Source organism: Bemisia tabaci, chromosome 10, assembly GCF_918797505.1.
Source record: "Bemisia tabaci chromosome 10, PGI_BMITA_v3".
Classification (NCBI taxonomy): domain Eukaryota; kingdom Metazoa; phylum Arthropoda; class Insecta; order Hemiptera; family Aleyrodidae; genus Bemisia; species Bemisia tabaci.
In genome coordinates, this window is record NC_092802.1 from 861,153 (window position 1) to 878,312 (window position 17,160).

General features: G+C 40.0%; 1 protein-coding gene across 1 annotated transcript in view; it reads left to right on the forward strand.

Moving 5' to 3' along the window:
• The first annotated feature begins 8,238 nt into the window (after positions 1 to 8,238).
• Positions 8,239 to 17,160, forward strand: part of LOC109038311 (uncharacterized) — a 37,007-nt gene continuing 28,085 nt past the window's right edge. Inside the window, exons 1-3 of the mRNA XM_072305264.1 lie at positions 8,239 to 8,390; positions 11,608 to 11,919; positions 13,893 to 15,863. Of these exons, the coding sequence (XP_072161365.1) occupies positions 8,337 to 8,390; positions 11,608 to 11,919; positions 13,893 to 15,863 (2,337 nt within the window). The 5' untranslated portion in view covers positions 8,239 to 8,336. The remainder of the gene's footprint in view (positions 8,391 to 11,607; positions 11,920 to 13,892; positions 15,864 to 17,160) is intronic.

Sequence of the window (17,160 nt, forward strand, 5' to 3'; positions counted from 1 at the left end):
TTGACTCGTGTTCTACGAAAATTCCATTATTTAGGCTCATGAAGATATTCAGCGCACGGAACTATACGAGAAACAAGAGTTACAAATGGACGTATTTATACTAGAATAATACAAAATACAGGTAAATACAGGTTTCAGCCCTAGACTAACGAGCACGCCCCTTCTTTCCGACCCATCTCTGATTCCGTTTAGCAGAAATGCGTCCAATTTTCATGAGCATTGTTGGATTTATGTTTTATAGCAAGATGTTTATGGAAAGTGTTAACACTTTTCAAAGGGGTCGTCCATTTTTTCAGTCTTGCTCTCAAAAATACGGATAGGGAGTCGGCGTTCGCGTGGCGGAGGAGGAAGAAAGTTTAACATTACATGTCGTCATGCAGGAACTCCCGCAAAACGCTGATATTTGAAACTTTTAAACACTAGTGTGCCTCAATATGTCAATACATACCCCTGTAAAATACCCTGAAGAGTCTTTCAACCATTATCATAAGTTCAGCTTTAGTGCCTACGTTCATCAATTTTGTAGGCACTCTTTGTAAAGAGTGCTAGAGAGTTAAGGTCATAAACTAGCACTCTCATAATCAAGACTTTAATTTTTCAAGTCGGGACTGGACTGAACTAAAGATTAAGGCTCCCCCGGACAGGGTGGCAAAATTTCATGAAAAATAAAATCTTGCGATTTCACGTGCAAAATTTCATGAAATTTCAGAAATTTATGAAAGACATTGAAAAATACCGGTTCCTTTTCATGTTTCGCAAAATGTGAAAATTGTGACTTTCTTCTCTTTTTGTGTTTCTAAGTGGGGGTTGCATACTCTAGCCTCGGAAAAATATGAAATATTTCACAGCCTCATGAAATTTCATGGCATTTTTCACTAAAATTTCCAATCTTTCATTTTTTTCTTACGTTTCATGCCACCCTGCCTCCGGACTTTGAAATCCGTCAATTTCCAAATCGGTTTCCGTGTTGTGAAATTTGACTGCAGCAGTTCACTGGCGAGGTGAAAAATGCTGGCAAAAACCTTCACTGGCAGCCGCAAATACTTCCTGTAACTTGCTTGTGCATGAAAATTGAGTTTTGTTGCACGATCAGTTAGTCTGAAATTAATTAGTCAAAGCATGCATGTTGACGCCGTCGGATGGTCCACAGCTGCGCTGATGAACTGCCAGACTTCTCTACAAGCTTGAATTTTCGGATTTCGCGCTGAATCTTCTTTTTAAAAAAAAGAAGAAAATAAATCAGAAACACGTCGTTCAAGAATACAAATAAAGTAAAACTCTCCTGAACTATCTCGCTCCTCACAGTAAGTCAAGGGTGTTGGATTAGGACCAAATAACACTGGCCAAAAAAAAAAAAAAAAGATGTAAAATTGAAGTGTTGATTAACCTTTCCTCATAAGATGCGCAGCGCAAGGTGATTCTTAAAAACAAAATGTGTACATGTATTTTTCCGTAAAACTATATATAAATCCTGTATACATATTCTAATACATACAGAAGTGACCAATTAAGAACCGGTAGTTGGATTGGCAACCCGAAAATCTAAGATAAGCTGGTCACCGTTTGGACTACATTTTGCAATCAGGAACTACAATTTCTGCCTCATTTTAGAAACGACGTATGTACCATTAGCTTTTCTACGAACATACGTGTTCATACGGATGAGCCAGGAATGGAAGTTCCTAATTTCAAAATGTTGTCCATTTGGAACCATGTGTCCTGTCCCCTACTCGGATGAAGACAGCGCATCCGTCAATAGTCTCAAACACAAGTTTCGGTAAGCATAAATCTCAAAATTCAAACCATCATAACTGTTTGAATTTTCAATCAAATAAGGTGTTCTTCGGGCAAGACCAAGAAGAAACTTTTACCTAGCTTAATTTTGAAGTTAGAGAATTTGTCTCACTACTTTATGAACAGAATTTGCATGAGTGGAGAAATCGCTATCCATTCATTAATGATCAGTAAAATATTTTTTTCAGCACATTAAACCTTTAAAATACGATACTGTATTAGTGCTTGTAATTTCCGAAAAATACTGGATCGGCAAGACGAAGAATTACGATGAAATTAAAAGAAAAGGTTCAGAATGTTAAGGAAGTGGTAAAAAGCCATGACTGTGAATGAAAATATGTAAATAATATCAATCCATAAGTATTTTTTCGAAACAAAAAAGAGTAAAGGATGCCATTAAACTTTTTACATCGCACGATAGTCCAGTCAAATTGACTCTAAAGAAAGAGTGCAAGTGTACTCTACAATGCATAAAAAGAAGGGGGAGGGCTGTTAAAAAAAAGGTACCCATATTACATTTTTTAAGCCTGATACTATACTTGACTAGGCAAACAAACACTCGATCTAAAATAATCAAGATGAATTTTTAGTTTTTTTGGAGGTCAAATTGGACAGTTTACGTAGAATTGCCCATGTGCGTTTGGTTTACGGACAGTAGGTCTAAAAGAAAAAGGGCTACAAAAAAAAAAGGCTACCTTTTTTAGTCTACAGTCAAAATGTCTGCATGAAAATGCCTATAAAATGGTGTCTATAGGAAAATATGTCTGCGGTATTAAAATGTCTTTGGTTTGACTGCCTACTCCAAAAATGTCAAAGTACTTATTTATGTCGTCTGTAAGAATCTCATTTGAAAGTGTATCCCCAAAGACAGGACGAGGCTGTGGGTGGATGCTGCAGAAGCTGATGCTAAAAATTGTCAGTCTATAAATTGCAATACATGTGTATATTATATGCAGTGTATTTTATATATATTTTATTTATTTTTTTATTTTAGAAATATATTTTATATATTTTCAGTGGCCAACATAAATATTTTGACATTTTCTAAGTGGGCAAACAAACCGTAGACATTTTAATAGCGTAGACATATTAATCTGTAGACATAATTTTAGTAGGCATTTTAATGTAGACGTTTTGACTGTAGACTAAAAAAGGTAGCCCTTTTTTTGTAGCCCTTTTTCCTGTAGACGTACTGTCTGCATACCGTGCGTTTCACGCCGACAACTGTGTTTGGCGCAATGCGTGAAGTGTTAAGTATTCCAACAGTCCTGAAAGCGCTAATACGCTAAATCGCCGACCAGCGAGTGCGTTTGGCGCAATGCGTGAAGTATCCCTGCACTCTTGTAGGCGCTCATATGCGGTCCGCGCCGACGAGCTACCGCACTGTGTTTGCCACAATGCGTGAAGTATTCCTGCAGTCTTGTAGGCGCTCATATGCGTTTTGCGCCGAGCAGCGCTTTGTTTGACGACATTACATACGACGATACAGGCATAGATTTGAAAGAAAGTGTAGGAACAGAGGAAAGATAATAAGTTTGAAGAATGGCTGGGTAAAATGGATGAAGCGGCTCATGCAGAGTGCAGGCAAAAATATTCGAATCAATAGTCTTTTGACAATTAAATGGAAACAAGACGCGGAAGCTAATGCCCGTAAATTTTCAACGTGGAAGGAAAATGTTGACGTAAAGAGACAGCTTTTATTTTGCCGGTAAAAAATTGCACTGAAAAGTTTGAATAGGAAGTAAGGGCAGATTTGCGCGAACAAGTGAATAGGTTCTCGCCTAAGAATGTAAAACTAAACACTTTAAGTAAGAAGATAAAACAGAAATGAAAAAAGCAGCAGGCTGATTATTGAAATGGATAAACAAAGCGATAGATAAAGACGGAGAGAAAACAGAGCGATCTTATTGGTAAAAGTGGGTGGTTGCAATCGATAAAGGAGGTAAGTTGTAGACTATCCAACGGCAACCCACGAGCGACTCTACTAGTCTACAACAACCACTCGTTCCGACCAATGGGATCGTTCCATATTCTCTCGTTTCGTCGATAGCTTTGTCTATCAAATTCAAAATTCAGCCGCAGCCGTTTTAAATTCACATGTAAGTGCGCTCGTCGGGATTTACGAAACTATAAATTGGACCTGACTATAAATTTGAGCAGAAAGGAACCGAGCCACATCAGCTGTTGCCAAATTAAACTGGGTAATTTAATTTTTATCGAGAGAGCTTGTGTGCGGAATTCTTTGGAAATTTAATGGAATTTGCTTCGTATTAAGCAGAAAATTCACTAAAATTTGTACATAGATCTGCACAACCATTTTCATGTAAAAGATTCAATTGCCCAATTAAAGTTTGACAATACCTGATTTGGCTTGGTTCCTTTCTGCCTAACGTGGTCCAATTAGGCTTATTGCTAGTGTAACATAACTAAACAATAATTTTCAATTTGCTTCAGGTGAATGATAATGTGAAACTAACAAGCATTCTGAAAAAGAAAATGAAAATTGGACCGTTTGAGGGAAACACATATTTCAAAATTTGATTGATTGCTGAACATTAGACATTTTGAGAACTGCGTATCAACTTAATTTTTAAACATCAGACGAAATGGCAGTTTGGAACAAATTTTAATTCAAAAGTTTCATTCAAAGCATTTTAATCGTGTAAGATAGATCTTTAACTTCGCAACATGCAGTTCAAAAATTTCTGAAGGCCTACGTCTCGATGTAATTTTTGCTTCTTCGTTTTTATCCAAGAAAGGTGATTAATTTGGCTTTCACCTCAATTAAGGCTTTAATTCTGTTCCCAGTAATATTTTTAGTGCCGGATCAATGGAAAATTCTGCTGTTTTGGCGTAGTATTATGGCCAGATGTTGATCCTCTCGAGAAAGTAAGTGCGTCGTTTTAATGACGAGACTAAAAATTAAATTCAAAATCACGTCAACAGCAAAATTTCTTCGAAAGGTCGATGGAAAATTCTGCTGAAAAGTGACTGACCTACCTCTTTTCTTTTTTCATCAACGGTGATGAATAAAAGAAACAGAGTTGCAAAACTTGGCAACATCTTATTTTTTATAATGGGCCTGTTGCATACTTTTGCTAGAGCAAAAGGAAGAGTTGGTTCTTACAGAAAATGGCTCAAAAATCACGGTGAGCACATTAACAAAGCCTGAAATGCACTCCTAACTTCACAAACTGCGTAAGAAATTCACGTTTTTTTTATCTTCCCGCTTCAAAAATGATACTACGGCACGGGTGAACATTTTGTTAGAGGAGTCGTTCCATTCAACCCTTGCGTACTAGTATTTTACAATACTCAACATGACCGACGCTATCAAGACGGATTTATATCAACGCGAGGAAAACGTGCATGAAAACACACCAGGTTGTTAGCAAACGGCTAGAATTTCGTCCCGCCGCGGCACATGAGTTTTGGCCAGTTTTGGTGGATTCGCTTTGGCCATGATGAATATTGTGCAGTATCCCACTGTACCGAGGTTGGAAGGAACGACTTCTTTAACAAAATGTTTACCTGTGCCGTGCTGTAGTATCATTTTTGAAGCGGGAAGCACAAGAAAACGTGAATTTCTCACGCAGATTGTGAAGTTAAGAGTGCGTGGCTTTGTTAATGCGCTCATCGTGATTTTTGAGTCATTTTCTGTAAAGACAACTCTCACTTTTGCTCTGGCAAACTTTTGCAACAGGAAGCCCCTTTATGAAGGATTCAGCACTCTAAAAACAATTTCGAGACAATTTCTTTTCAGAACAGTTGCTCGTGATTAATATACTAAAAAAGACGTTTAAAAATTACTCACATTTTCTGGCAAAAACGATGCTCCAAAAATTAAAACATGAGAAGGTCACCAGCAGGTGTAAGAGGAGGTTCCGTATTTTAAGCGTCGTTAAGCTATACGCTACGCTACGGCTACGCTCCCGTGATTTCGGGACCTAATTTAGGTCTCATAGGTCATCTAAGGGACGTTTGGAGCTGCGTCTTTCCTACCAAGAAAAAAACAATGACAACATTTACCGTTCTGTATCTTTTAAAACATTCGACTTCTGGAATAATTCTAGGATTAGTGTGTTCATTTATCTTCAATTCACTCTTTCCGACCGAAGATTTACTTGCAATGGATCAAAGAGCAGGAATTATCAAAGATATTTTCCTTCAATTATGATTTTGATACACAGTTGAAAACTAAAATTTGCCTAATTATTATGTTCAACTTAATTTACATAATCACATGTTTTAATATTTTATATTTCTTTTCCATTAAATAACTCAACAATGAAAATCTACATTCATATGAAGATTCTACATTTTTATATTTTCTTTAATTAACAATTATTAGTTTCATTTGATCATCACTTTTTATTTAGTTAAGCTGTGTTTTGTACTTAGCTTCTAAATATCGTGACGCTCACTTCAGAATCGCCTTCAATTAGTCGGTTATGCGCGATGCACTACACTCGGGTCGGAATAGTTACATATCCTGCCCCTTTTTCGTCGAACTTTTGGTGATGTTTGTCCCTGTGGAAGCAGCTGCTTCATTTCTTGTGGCCCCGCTCCCGTTCGATACCTTGGACCTCAATATTCGGAGAGGTAAAAAACATTCCATGACGTGAACTTAACTTAAATGATCACATAGAAAGGGACCCATCCGTATAAGTTTTTCATTTAAAACAAAAATTCATCCGCTTTGAAAAAAATCCGAGTGATTACCTCTAGACAACGGATCCCGTAGACAACTTTTGGTTGTGGCCAGCGGGCCGATTATGGAAATAGATAGACAAAACATTAGACATAGAGGACAAAAGATGTATGGAGGGATCCTTTGGGTGGAGGCGGGTGGTTGCAATGGACAAAGGAGGTGAATAATAGACTAACGACAACCCACGAGAAACCTTGTAGTTAGTCTATCATTTTTTCCTTCAGTCTATAGGAACCATCCACTTCAACCAATGGGATCGCTCCATTCACCCTGTGTCTTCTTTGTCTATTATTTCATAATAAACCCGCAGGCATATCCCTCCGCGTAACTTATGAGCATGACTTGCACGGCAATTGGATAGTCCTTCAACGAGACAGCAATACATGGAATAATATCAGGCGCTTAACAGATTTGCTCCAGAGAAATTGCCGATGATTGACCGCGTGTAAATTGATCTACTTGGGGCTGTACGAGTTGATTGATTTGATGGGAGACCTTGGTTGGATCAATCATTAAATCACCTTTAAAAAAAAAAAAAAAAAAAAAAAAAAAAAAAAAAAAAAAAAGGAGAAGAGAGGAGGGAACTGTTTTTTTTTAACGAATGGGATCCAATATGCCAAAAAGTGTTAAAATTTACGTCTGACTTGATTTTCTTTTTTTTGAGATTTCTCCTCGATATGGTGAGACACAGACCATCATTTCACATTTATGGAACGTGTTGTCGACTCCAATTGAATAGAAACTAAAAAATCGGCCCTATAATCAGTATGAAAATGATGCAGGGTTGCCACAAAATTTGGAAAATTAAATTCCCTAATATTTCCCTGATTTCCGCGACACATTTTGGTGAAATCCCTTGACAATTGAACAAATGCCAGGTTGTTATAAAGGCATACAGTAGAAGCTCGCTAAGTCGAACTACGGTTAAGACGAAATGCCGATTAAGTAGAAGTTTTTTTCGGTCCCTAGACACGGCCATAAGTTAAGTGGAAAATTGGTTAAGACGAATTGCCGCTTTAGTCGAATTTTTCGTCGGTCTCTACACAGTTCAACTTAGCGAGCTTTCACGGTAGTTAGAAATATTTTTCAGGCAAAATTTGTTGTTCAAAACGTCAGACCCACTCGACAAGAATGATGATGCTGATTTACCAATTTTGTAGTTAAACCACCTCCGTGGTAAAATTAGGTTTCCTTCATTGTCAAATGTACATTTGAAACATGTCAGACATGTTTTTTTGACAATTTAATTGTTAAATTAGCAATCCATTTTTTCCGTAAAAGCAAATAAATGTGACTTGACGATTTATCTCAGAAATTATCGCCATTTTCCCCAACATTTCTATGTTTTCCCGGATTTTTCAAAATCCCCCGACATTTCGCGGTGTTCCCTGACTGTGGGGACCCTGACGATGGTACCATGCATCCTGGAAGTATCAGATAAATCTAGGAAATCGAGCTCATTTGGCAACCATGGTGCCAGGCAACTCTCCCTTCACTTCAAAGCACGAAAGCAGCAAACCATTAACGCAGGAGCAGCGTCAGAAAAAAGCTCAAAATGAGTTTTCCTCTCTTCTGGCTCCACAAATAGTTGCGAGAAAATTCAGTTTCTGCGTGTTAAATTTTACTTCGACGAAAAACAGCGCGGAAAAAATCATGCAATTTCATGAGTCGGGAGGGGAACCGTCGTGCGATCCGAGAGCGGAGAGAGGGGAAAACAAAAAGCCTCAACGCAAACCTGCAAAAAAAGGCTGAGAGAAAATTTTCCGCCATGATATTGCGTGTTTAAAAAGCATTTCAAGCCCGGATTTTCGCCAGTAATAGGATTACAGTGATGGGCCTACTTACTAAAAGTCTTCTGGCTGTGCTAGTCTTATACTCTCTGCGCGTAAGTTTAACAGATTTATTTGTTTTTACCCTTCTTTTACGCCATAAGAGAAAAAACAGAATTGAAATACCAAAACAAACCGTCTTTTCCTGTATACATAATGTTGGAATTAGCAATCGGCCGCGTGGCTGAAAATGAAAACTTTGACGTGGCAATAGCAGACAACAACTCTTAAAATCATGAATTCAACCAAATTTGAAAGTTACTTATATTTTTGAACTTGTGTGGAGCGATAATACACATCATAGTGATATCTTAAGACGATACTTTCAGAGAGGCTAGAAAACAAAATAAGAATCCCGAGACCTTTCGATGGAAAGTATGGAGCTTTCGAAATAGACAAAAAAGTGCATATAGACAAAAAGTGCATAATTAAACGCAGATGCGAGTAGCTGCTGTGATTGAGCGAGACTCGTGTATATTTGGGCAACTTGAGTAAATTCATTCAATGGTTCATTATATGAAATTATGCCCATGTTGGCAGATTTTACAAATGTACGGCCGATAAGTGACACTTGTCATCAAATGATCGTGATAAGACGGTCAAGGGTTGTGTGGTGACGAAATATTTTTGAATCCGGCTGTACTGTATGTCCTTCATCAAATATAAGAGCAAAAATTTCCCTTGGTAGAACACTGCGATTGGCGTTATCCATCGTGATTGTTCAAACCACAGATTCCTCCACCTACCTCTATTTCTAACCGTTCACCATTAATGCACTCAACATCGAAAATTCGTGTTTTCTTTGTCGGATCTGACCCGTCAGCCTATTTATGATTCTTGATAATCTATGATTCTTGTAATCTGATTTCGTCCCAGAGCTTATTCTTGAAGAAAGAAGTTAACCAAGTAATTCCTTGTAACTATCAGTGATTATTTCAAAGATTCTGACGAAAAACATTACACAATTTTAGGTTAGAGTATTGCTTGCTCTCCTGGTATTCACATAAATTCTGAGAGGAAAATATGTAATCTGAAAGTGAATAGGCTGATTTTTGTCACAAATGTCAATTTATAAGGGAATTGTTGGATTTGATGAACACTTATTCAAATGGCCATTTGCACGGATCATATTGAAGCGCTTCGGTCAGCAGGCCTTGAATCGTCAATTTTCGAATCTGCATATTGTAAAAAGTCCCGCAGTCCGTATAACTCCGCGTTCCCAACGGCTCATTTATAAACGGTGATACGCATCCTTTCGTCAGCAAAGCACCGCGTTTTAAACAACGTCACGAACATCGTCACATCCCGGCCAAAGTATCACGAACGCCATGCGACTTTAAAAATTTCCGCCGCAATTTTATTTTTTTACAGAAAAATATTTCAACGAAGCTGTCCGAAAATTTCACTAAATTTTGTTTGTGCTACCGATCAAATTCGGTGAAACTTTCCAACGGATTCCACCAAAGATTTCTTCTTCTTCTTCTAACTTTTGACTAGGGCCGTGACCCTGTTTATCTAGCCACTGAATGAGTAACATATGATGGTGATGAGAGAGGTCACTTAATGGGATGAAAGGCAGCTATGTGCCCATCTCTTGGGCGGTTGTCCGGGTTGCCTTTGGCTATGAGTTCGTCCTACCATACAAATCTTGGCAAGCCTTTCCCCGCCCATCCTCTCAACATGTTCAGATCACATTTTCCGGAGCATCTTGGTCCATTTGGCAAAATCTTGAATTTGGCACTCTTCGCAAATTGACTCGCAAAAGTTTCTGTGTAAGAAAATAAAAAGGCGGCGGAAATTTTAAAACGTCGTATGGTGCTTGTGATACTTTGGCCGGAAAGGACAAAATATGATATGTGAGAGTGACCCAGTTTTTAAATATTTTTGTTTTTGGAGAAAAAGCTGTTATGTGCGGAATTACGACATGGTCTCTAGTCTAACAGACTTAGATCGCACTCCAAAACTTCCAACGTGCCGATGTCAATCAGAACGGATTTAGCATAGAAAGGAGGTTAAAAAGAAAATAAAAAAGAGAAGGATAAGGAAAGGGAATAGAGGAATTGATAAGAGAGGAAGCCACAACATCCATTGCCAAATTTAATAAAGCGATTTAATGTCTCGCATGAAAACAGTTGTGTGGAATTCTGTGCGAATTCCAGTAAATTTTCTGCATATTACTGAGCAAATTCCCTGAAATTTTCAAAGGAATCCGCACCAACGTTCTCTTGTGATAAATTAAATTGATCAGTTAAATTTGGCAATGGCTGATATGGCTTGGTTCTTTTGTGCTTTTATACCGACCTATTAAAATCCGTGATTCTTCGGTGTATTCATGCTTATCCCGGAACCGACGCACACTGAACCGAGTCAATAGGAGATATCGGACAAATCTGGACACTTCTTAAGGCTTTATTTTCGAAAATATGAAACAAAAAAGTTTGAGAGTGGCTCCGTTAGTTTTTTGGTAAAATTTTCTCTCAGAGACTCTCTTTTAAACTGACTTTGGGACAAAAATAACATGAAAATTCGGAATTTTAGCCAAAAATTTCATGGCCGACCTCTTCGACTAGTTCGTTTTACTGTGCAACGGTCGACACCCTGCACTGGAAACGAAAACACATTGGATCTAGAGTCCAGACTCTTGAAAGCATAGACAAGAAAAAATACCCTTGATTCAATCAGATTTGTGCTTGGATCAAAACGAAATCCGCTTAGATTAAGAGGCGTGGTTCTTGATTCAAGCTAGATTCTGATTGAATCAAGAGTACTTTTTCTTGTCGATGTTTTTAAGAGTCTGGTCTCTCGATCCAATGTGTTTTTTTTTTTTTTTTTCCAGTGTGATGTGAAGGGCTTGGAAGATGATTGTGATAGGTGCAGATTATGAAAAAAATGATTAATAAATGATTTCAACTATAATTGGACACAAGCTTGACCACCCCCCCCCCCCTCGCAACGCACACTAACGGTGGCTCAAAACTCCCTTTCCCCAAAGTGCGTCACGTACACTGGAAAAAAACACATTGGATCTAGAGTCTAGACTCTTGAAAACATCGACAAGAAAAAATACTCTTGATTCAATCAGATTTAAGCTTAAATCAAGAACCAAGCCTCTCAATTTGAGCGGATTTCCTTTTGATTTAAGCTTAAATCTGCTTGAATCAAAAGTCCTTTTTCTTGTCAATGTTTTCAAGAGTCTGGACTCTAGATTCAATAATGTGTTTTTTTTCCAATGTAATACTTGAAGATGCCCTAATGGGATGTGTTGTTTCTCAGAATGCGGAGAGTCGCTCGATACCGGAGGGGAGCATCGTGACCTCGGATGGGGAGATCGACATCTCCCGCTTCGCGGAGGCGACGGTGGTGCTCAACAAGATGGACGCCATCATGAAGGGGGCCCTCGGGGCGGCGGCCCAGCTCGACGACGCCGCCAGGCTCATCAGGAAGCAGCGCGACGCCGCCTCCGTCGAGAGGACCTACAAGCAGGCCGTCCAGGGGGTCCTCGACAACCTCCAGGCCGGCAAGAGCAAGATCGAGAAACTCCTCAAGGCCCTCGCCCAACGCGTCCGCTCGCACGTCAAATCAACGGTAAGCTCGATAATAGTAGAATAAGAGGGGGCATGCGTCCTGGCCGCTATGCGGACCCCCGTGAGTTCATCTAAAATGATAGAAGAAACAACTTAATCGGCCCCAAACACTGACAAGGAGACATCTTAAATCGGGAATAAAGCCACAAATAATAAAAAGAACACGAAAAATAAAATAAAAAGCTCGGGACGTTTCGCAGGGATCGCGCCCGAATTTTCAACCGGCAAAACAAAGAAAATTAAAAAGAAGGGCAGTATGAGCCTCACCGTTGTTATTGTGAGACAGATAGTAACAACGGTGAGACTCGTAGTGTCCTTCTTTATAATTTTCTTTGTTTTGCGGGTTGAAAAGATTTGGCTTTAAGAGCGTCTCAGGAAGAAAAGTCTGGAAAATTTGGAAGTCTGACAGTTTTGCGAGCATCTGGAAGCTAGAAGCTTGCAGTCGACCCAAAAATCGTAAAAATCGCCCCGGTAGATCTCTCAAATTAGGCGTTACAACGGAAACATACCGCAACTCTCGGAAACTTAAGGTCGGAGGGGGATGGATTTGGCTTCAAGAGCGTCTCAAGCGAAAGAGGCTGAAAAATTTGGAAGTCTGAAAGTTTTGCGGACATCGGGACGTCAAGGGCTTTCACCAGAGTCAAGCATCGTCGAAATCGGTCCGGTAGAACTCCAGAAATAAGCGTTACAGTGAAACCCCCAACGATTTTATTTATATAGATTTGTGTTCTCTTTATTATTTGCGGCCTTAGTCCCGATTTAAGTTGTTTCCTTGTTCATCTAAAAAGAGCGGCTCACCCAGACATATTTTTGTCAAACTGAACCAGAGACAGGTGGGAAGAAGAGGTGTGCTTCTTAGTCGAGGGCCGTAAGAATGAAATGAAATTATAAAGCGCCAGTGACGACAGCGGCAACGGACTCGGGATCAAGATCGAGGATGGGGCTCTTTAACTCAAGCCCTGTCCACAACGCTCTTGTGCCATGCCCATGGCTTATGAGTGCTGCATTGAGTTAGCACCCAGTTCCGTTGGATAGAATGTCAAATCCCGATTTCCAATTCTCCAAAGGGAATCACGCCCACATGAAAATTGTTTCTTACACAGCTTTCTAGAGCACACCTCATCTTTTCCACTCGTCTATAGTTCCGTTTGGCAGAGATACGTCCATTTTTTCTTAGAAAAACAACTTAAAACCTTCCTTGATTACTTCTCTTGTTAGCAAAATGTTCTATGAAAATTGGAAGCAAAAAGTTAGATTAAACCTCTTCGAAAAAATAAAATAAGGGCGACATTTTTGAAGCACCGCGATGGATATACGTGGTTTTACACTTTGGCCACCAATATTCTTTCTCATGACGGCCAAAATCTATCATAGAAGGAATATCTGAACGGACGAATGAATAAACGATTAAAAATGTTCTCCTTTTTTGGAAAGAAAATCAATCTGCAACCTTGTTTTCATCTTTTACTTTAAGTTGATTCCATACAATTTATTAGCTAATTCACTAGAACACTCCAGATCATATTTAACCCGTGCAAAATAACTTATTTCTATATCAACGGAGAAACTCCCAAACCACGTATCTCGTTTGCGGTGCTTTAAAGTCTCCGCTTCTGTTTTACTTTCTTACAGAAGAACAAGTCATCATTCCTCCTTGAGGTTTTCTCATAAGTTGCTTCGCAAACAGAAGGAAAATCACCGAAGTGTTCATGAATTAACTCCTCCAATTGAAAATTAGAGTATGACATGATGTGTGCGACGTCGCACGCCGAGATACGCGGTTTGGAAGTTTTACCGTCGATATAAAATTTTACGTTCAATTCTGAATAAATTAGGAGAAGTAGGCAGCTTTATTTTTGTCAATTTAAATTTTCTTAATAATGCTACTTTGCGGTAGCAAATGTAACAGGCTAAGTTACAACTCAATCGTATATTTCTGCTATTTTATTTTTGTTTTTTCGATCATGAAAACAGGTATCACTGGCCAAGATAATCGGAGAGACGCCACGTCAAGAGATGCTGAGCCTACCCGAGCGCGCCGAGAAGAACGAACTGGAGCCGATCGCGGTTCTGGAGGTGAACCCGAATGACGTCATCGACCAGGCCCTGAAGAAGAAATTCCGGGCTCGGGACTACCCCAAGAACTTGTACGGCAAGAAGACCTCCTCCTACAAGAAACTCCACATCATCGAACAGGCCCTCAAGACGGACTTGAGCGGAATCCAAGTCGACCTCCAGAGCGTCGTCAAGCAGCTAATGCAAGGCTTCTACGCCTCCAAGAACATCCAGAAGGAACTGAAGAGCACCGGCGAATACCCTGAGAACCAAGAGGCTCAAGAGGAAGCCGCCATGGTAGCCTACTCGATCGCCAACCAGATACTGGATAAGACCAAGGGTAAGAAACCAGAAAAGAAACCTGCTGTGAAACCTGAGGAGAAGAAACCTGAAAACAAACCTGTAGAGCCGGAGCCAAAGAAAGAGGAAGTGAAGGACGAGTCCGCGAAACCTGCAGGCGTAGAGGAACAGAAAGATGAAGCCGCTAAACCTGTAGAAAATAAAGAACAGACTCCGAATCCTGAAAATGCGGGCGAACAGAACGGAGATGCCGCCAAGCCTGCCGAACCTGAGGAAGCTGCGAAACCTGTAGATGAGGCTCCAGTGAAACCTGAAGAAGCTGCAAAACCTGCAGAGGAAACTCCAGTGAAACCTGAAGAGACTGAGAATACGAAAGAGAATCAAACAAACGCCCCGGCAGAAGAACAGCCAAAGGACGAGGACGTTAAACCTGTAGAGAAGGAAACGGAAGAGCCCGCTTCCAAGTCTGAAGATGCTGATTCTTTGAAAGAGGACCCATCAGAGAAGCAGAAAGAGAGCCAAGATGCGTCAAGACCGGAAAACGAGGTGACCGATGAAAAAAACCAGAGCCCCGCTACGCAAGAGGAACCGGAATCAACAAAACCGGAACCCGTGAACCAAGACCAGGAAAACAGCGAGTCTACGAAACCGGAACAAGACGGAGAACAGAAACCCCAAGAGGAACCGAAACCGGCTGAAGAAACAGCAGCAGGAAAAGAAGCTGAATCCGACGCAGAGAAGGAACAACCAAAAAATGAACAAGCAGACAGTCCAGCGGAGAGCACTCCTGAGGATAGCCAAACCCCGAAGGAAGAAACCCAAAACCCTGAAAACTCCAACAATAGTGATAAACCTACCAACGAGGATGAAGCTAACAAAGAACCCGTAAAACAGGAAGAAGAGGCAAGTGCTGCTACCCCAGAGGGAACGGAACCCACAAAACCAGAGACCGAAAATGAGCCCGCGAAACAAGAGGAAGGAAACAGAGAACCAGATGAAAGTCAGAAGCCACAAGACGAGTCAAAGCCAGTCGAAGAGGCAAATACAGAAAGAGACGCGGATTCTGATGGAGCGAAGGAACAGCCAAACAACGAACAAACGGACCAAGATACAGCGACTCCAGCTTCAGAGCAGACAGGCGGTGAAACACCAAGCAACGATAAGGACGCGCAGAGTCCCGAAGAGGTTAATCCTGAAGCCTCTGGAAATAGTGAGAATGCCCCAGAGCAGAACGGAGCTTCCGATGATTCCGCGACCCAAAAGCGGGAGATACCCACGCAGGAAACTGACGGATCAGGCGGAAATGGAGGTGCTGGCGGAAACGGAAATGACGAGACAAATGCTCCTGGTTCAGATGCAGGTCCTAATGCTGAGGTAAATGATGAGAAGGCTCCAGCTGATGACGCCGCACAGGAACCGTCTAAAGAAGATGCCTGGAAACCAGATGAATCGGTGACTCCAGCGCCACAAACTGATGAGTCTAAAAATCCGGCGGACCAAGAACAGGCACCCGCAACTCCGACCGAAGGCAATGACTCGGAGAATAAAGTAGATGAGCCCAAAAAGGACAATGCTGATACTCAAAATGAGGTAAGCTTTTACTAATACTTAAAAAGTCAATGTAATAAATTGACGGTGTAAGTAGGCAGTCACATAACTCGGTTTGCCGGCGTCGAAGACTTATTTTTTAAACGAAAAACTGTTTAACGGAAATTCTTTAAAACTGCCGTGATTTTTCTTCTCTGTGCGAAGAAAATTCTGCAACAACTTCAAGGAATGATGTCAATTTGTCCTCCTTTAAAAAATAACATAGAAGCGAAGATTTTCAGACACCGCAAACGAGATATGTAATTGCGAACTTATGCCGTCGAAATACTCTTTGTGCTACGCAAAGTGATCAAAACACATGAGATAGTAAATAAGAAAGAGCTTAATTGATATCCAGGATAGGATCTAAGAAAGGGAGATGGGATACCTAGTAAATAAGAAAGAACTTTATTGGTATCCAGGATAGGATCTAAGAAAAAGGGAATAAGAGCCTACACTGGTAAAGAAACCTCTTGGACCAATGCCGTATTGCATTGACTTAAGAGTGCAGTTTCTTGTCGCCGGATTGTTGCTTGAAACGAGAGTCTGGACTCTTGTTTCAAGCGGATTTTGAATTGATTCAATTCAAAATTCGATTCAGTTCAAAATTGCATTGATTCAATTCAACAATCCGGCGACAAGAAACTGCACTCTTGAACCAAGAGGTTTTTTCACCAGTGTAGGCAGCCGCCAAAGTATGCATGAGAAGGAGAATTTCCGAAAAATCACATGATGCACTAGTGTTCGCATCATTGAAGAAAAAGTAGGGCTTCATCAGAGGCTTCGTGAATTCTTTGGTCTTGGGGTACTGTAACAATACCTGGTAAATTGTTTTTCATAAGGTAGGCAGAGCTATGGATTGATTTTAACTCACATTAAAATAAATGTATTTATTTTATTGTGAGTTAAAAAATAAAGGTTCTTACTTTTAAGTCCGTTGCAAAGATATGGTATTGATAATGGTCTTCAGGAGTTACTATTCTAAATATTTGCTGATGATTCGGTTTACATTTTGATGGTGATTACTCTGGTATTATGATGACATCTGGTGCGATGATAAACAGTACAGACAAAGAAAATTGGTATAGATCGTATATATTTGGAGTGTTATGGATTGTGTAAATTTCATTCAAATTGGATTTACACGGTTGATAGTAAGAGCGAAAGATTTACCATTACTCATTCGCAGTTGGCTGAGTAATCATTTTTGGGTAAGATTCTTGATGCGCAAACCCTGCCTCTGAAAATCAATAGGATGATGAGATTGAAAAACCTGTAATTAAAAAGTTAGCGATGAAGT